Source organism: Penaeus vannamei, chromosome 5, assembly GCF_042767895.1.
Source record: "Penaeus vannamei isolate JL-2024 chromosome 5, ASM4276789v1, whole genome shotgun sequence".
NCBI classification, from domain to species: Eukaryota; Metazoa; Arthropoda; class Malacostraca; order Decapoda; family Penaeidae; genus Penaeus; species Penaeus vannamei.
The window spans coordinates 1,172,758-1,175,257 of NC_091553.1; the positions used below are offsets into that span (position 1 = coordinate 1,172,758).

Sequence of the window (2,500 nt, forward strand, 5' to 3'; positions counted from 1 at the left end):
TCAACAAATATTTGGGCAGTAATGTAATCAAAAGATACTGATAAAGAAAAAAAGTAATAGGGTGAACACACTTAATTTGATATTACAGCTACCACATGTTTAACCTTCTAGGGTCTTTATATGATTATTATTTACAGACAATTTTAGAGGCAATCTTAGGGATGGTCCTAAGGCATCTTCAGGCCACGGCAGGACGTGATTTGCGTCAGGAAAAGGAAACAATCCATCATGTTGCAATTGCAATGAAAACCCTGGTGACCAACAGTGAGCCTTTAGCAAAGTGAATATTATATGATTTATGGTTTATAATGATTTTTATATAGAAAGTCAATGGAAATTATAGCAAAGGATTTGATATATCTTTTGATTTGATTAGTTTGAAATCTGATGTAAATTCCCCCAGAATATTAGGAATATGTAACCTAGAGGTATTTTCTAATTTCTCTGGTTCTCCCAAGTAAATTCTCTATCCAGGAGCATATCATTCCTGCTTCAGGATAGCTCAGATATGATGATGGAGAGTCTTACTCTTGTCACATTCTCCTTAGGAACTACACTGGGCCCCAGAAATCAGCAGGTGAAGGAAAAGGCTCAAGTCGAGTCACCTACTCAAAGGCATCCAAGTGTTATAACCCAGCCATTGAGATAGATGAGGACTCACACTCAAAGTACATGAGTGACTCCAAGAGATACCAGACCTATGAAAGGGACATTGAGGACTCAGAGGTAAAGAGATTTTTCCTTTTTCACACTTGACAAGAGAAGGTGTATTTGATGGATTTTGTAGCTTTTATGCATTGCAGAATTTGATACTCAGTTCAGCTTCTTGGTAGTCTGTGGATAGTCTCTTGGCAAAATGTCAGACAATGGCATACATTTATAGAGTAATTTATTTTAAACATATTTTCATACAGAACATTACATTTATATGTATACTTAAACAACCAAATAATAGTATAGATGTGTTTGTGTATGTACCCTTATATATGTGCATAAATGTGGATGTGGATCCATTTATTGTCTTAGAGCATCCATGAATTGAATTTCAAATTTTCAAAACAGGCACTCAGATACGACTTTCGACAACCACGTGACACCTTACTGCATGTTGTGGCAGAGTTCCTGACAACTTGCTCAACCAGATTGAGTGAGATTAACAAAAAGGCTGGCCAAGAGAGCAAGCATTCAGACTTATTAGATACCAAGTGCCATTTGGTAAGTACTCTAAGAGGACAATAAGTGCTATAAGCTTATTTATCTCTTAATAATTGTAAGATCAGTGAACATATGGACAGTTTTACTATTATCCTGTGGACCTTTAGGATGGTCTTCATGAAAGGCATGATCAGAGATGTGGTAAGTAGATTATTTTCAAGTAAGTATACAAGTAGTATAATTACCCTTCAACAACAATTTTTCCCACAGCGACTGGCAGAAGTAGCACATAGTCTTCTAAAGGTGGCCCCATATGACCCAGCTACCATGGGATGTCGTGGACTCCAGAGGTACATGAACGAGATTCTCCCACACCCAGACTGGTCCCATGAGGACCTTCGACCTGCCTTGGTTAACATTCTCCGTAGACTTGACAAGATGTTTAACAAGATTGCAAAGAAGAATTCTATTAGGGTAGGTATCCTGGGGTGCAAAATGTATTGGTAATTTCTATATGAGAGTGAAAGACATATGGCTTTTTTTGTATATTCACTTTATTTCTTTTTTCTTTCAAAATTGCTATCATTCAAATTAGTTTTCATTGAATAAAAGAATTGAGTTATATTGATATTCATATAGAAATGTTTGATGATGACTTGTTGCATTCTGACCCTGTATTATAAAATCACACTGAATCAATAAGAATATATCATAATTTACTTTCACAGAAACATTAATGACATCATCATTCTGTACACTGAAGGCTTGTTATATATTAATTTTAATGATTGATATACATTTTTTCTATCCCTTATTCCCTAAGGCTTTTTAACCTTTAAAGTTTACAAAAAATGACAAATGATTTTCTTTATCTTAAAGACTAAAGAGTTTTAATCAAAAGATAGATTTTTAAATGGAAAATTTAACTATGACCAATTTTACAAAATTTTATCCTTTAATTTTTAGCGTTTGATTGACTGGGGCGCTGCAGCAAGTCTCCTAAAGGGTGTTTATACTACACTATCAAAGTATCCCTACATTGCACATCTACCAAACCTCAAGATGGTTCTTCAAGTGTGTCAGGTACGAAAATAGATATGAAAATTATTTAGTGACTAGTATAATCTTTTTGGTTGTGTAATCTCTTTTCTTTTGATTTTGAGAATTTGTGTGATATAAATATTTGATGATCTGACAGTTGTGTTTCTGTTATTATCACTGTGTGTATATGGGACTTAAATAATGAAGGCTTTTGATATTTCTGAACATTCAGGCCTGGTGAGATTAACATATTTCAAGCAATTTTGTAAATTACTCTCCTTGGTGAAGGCACTGTCTAATAAAA

General features: G+C 34.4%; 1 protein-coding gene across 1 annotated transcript in view; it reads left to right on the forward strand.

Moving 5' to 3' along the window:
* unc80 (unc80, NALCN channel complex subunit) overlaps positions 1-2,500 on the forward strand; it is a 125,567-nt gene that overhangs the window by 99,672 nt on the left and 23,395 nt on the right. The window contains exons 56-60 of the mRNA XM_070121720.1: positions 138-280; positions 549-726; positions 1,063-1,215; positions 1,426-1,629; positions 2,122-2,238. Coding sequence (XP_069977821.1) covers positions 138-280; positions 549-726; positions 1,063-1,215; positions 1,426-1,629; positions 2,122-2,238 — 795 coding nt within the window. The remainder of the gene's footprint in view (positions 1-137; positions 281-548; positions 727-1,062; positions 1,216-1,425; positions 1,630-2,121; positions 2,239-2,500) is intronic.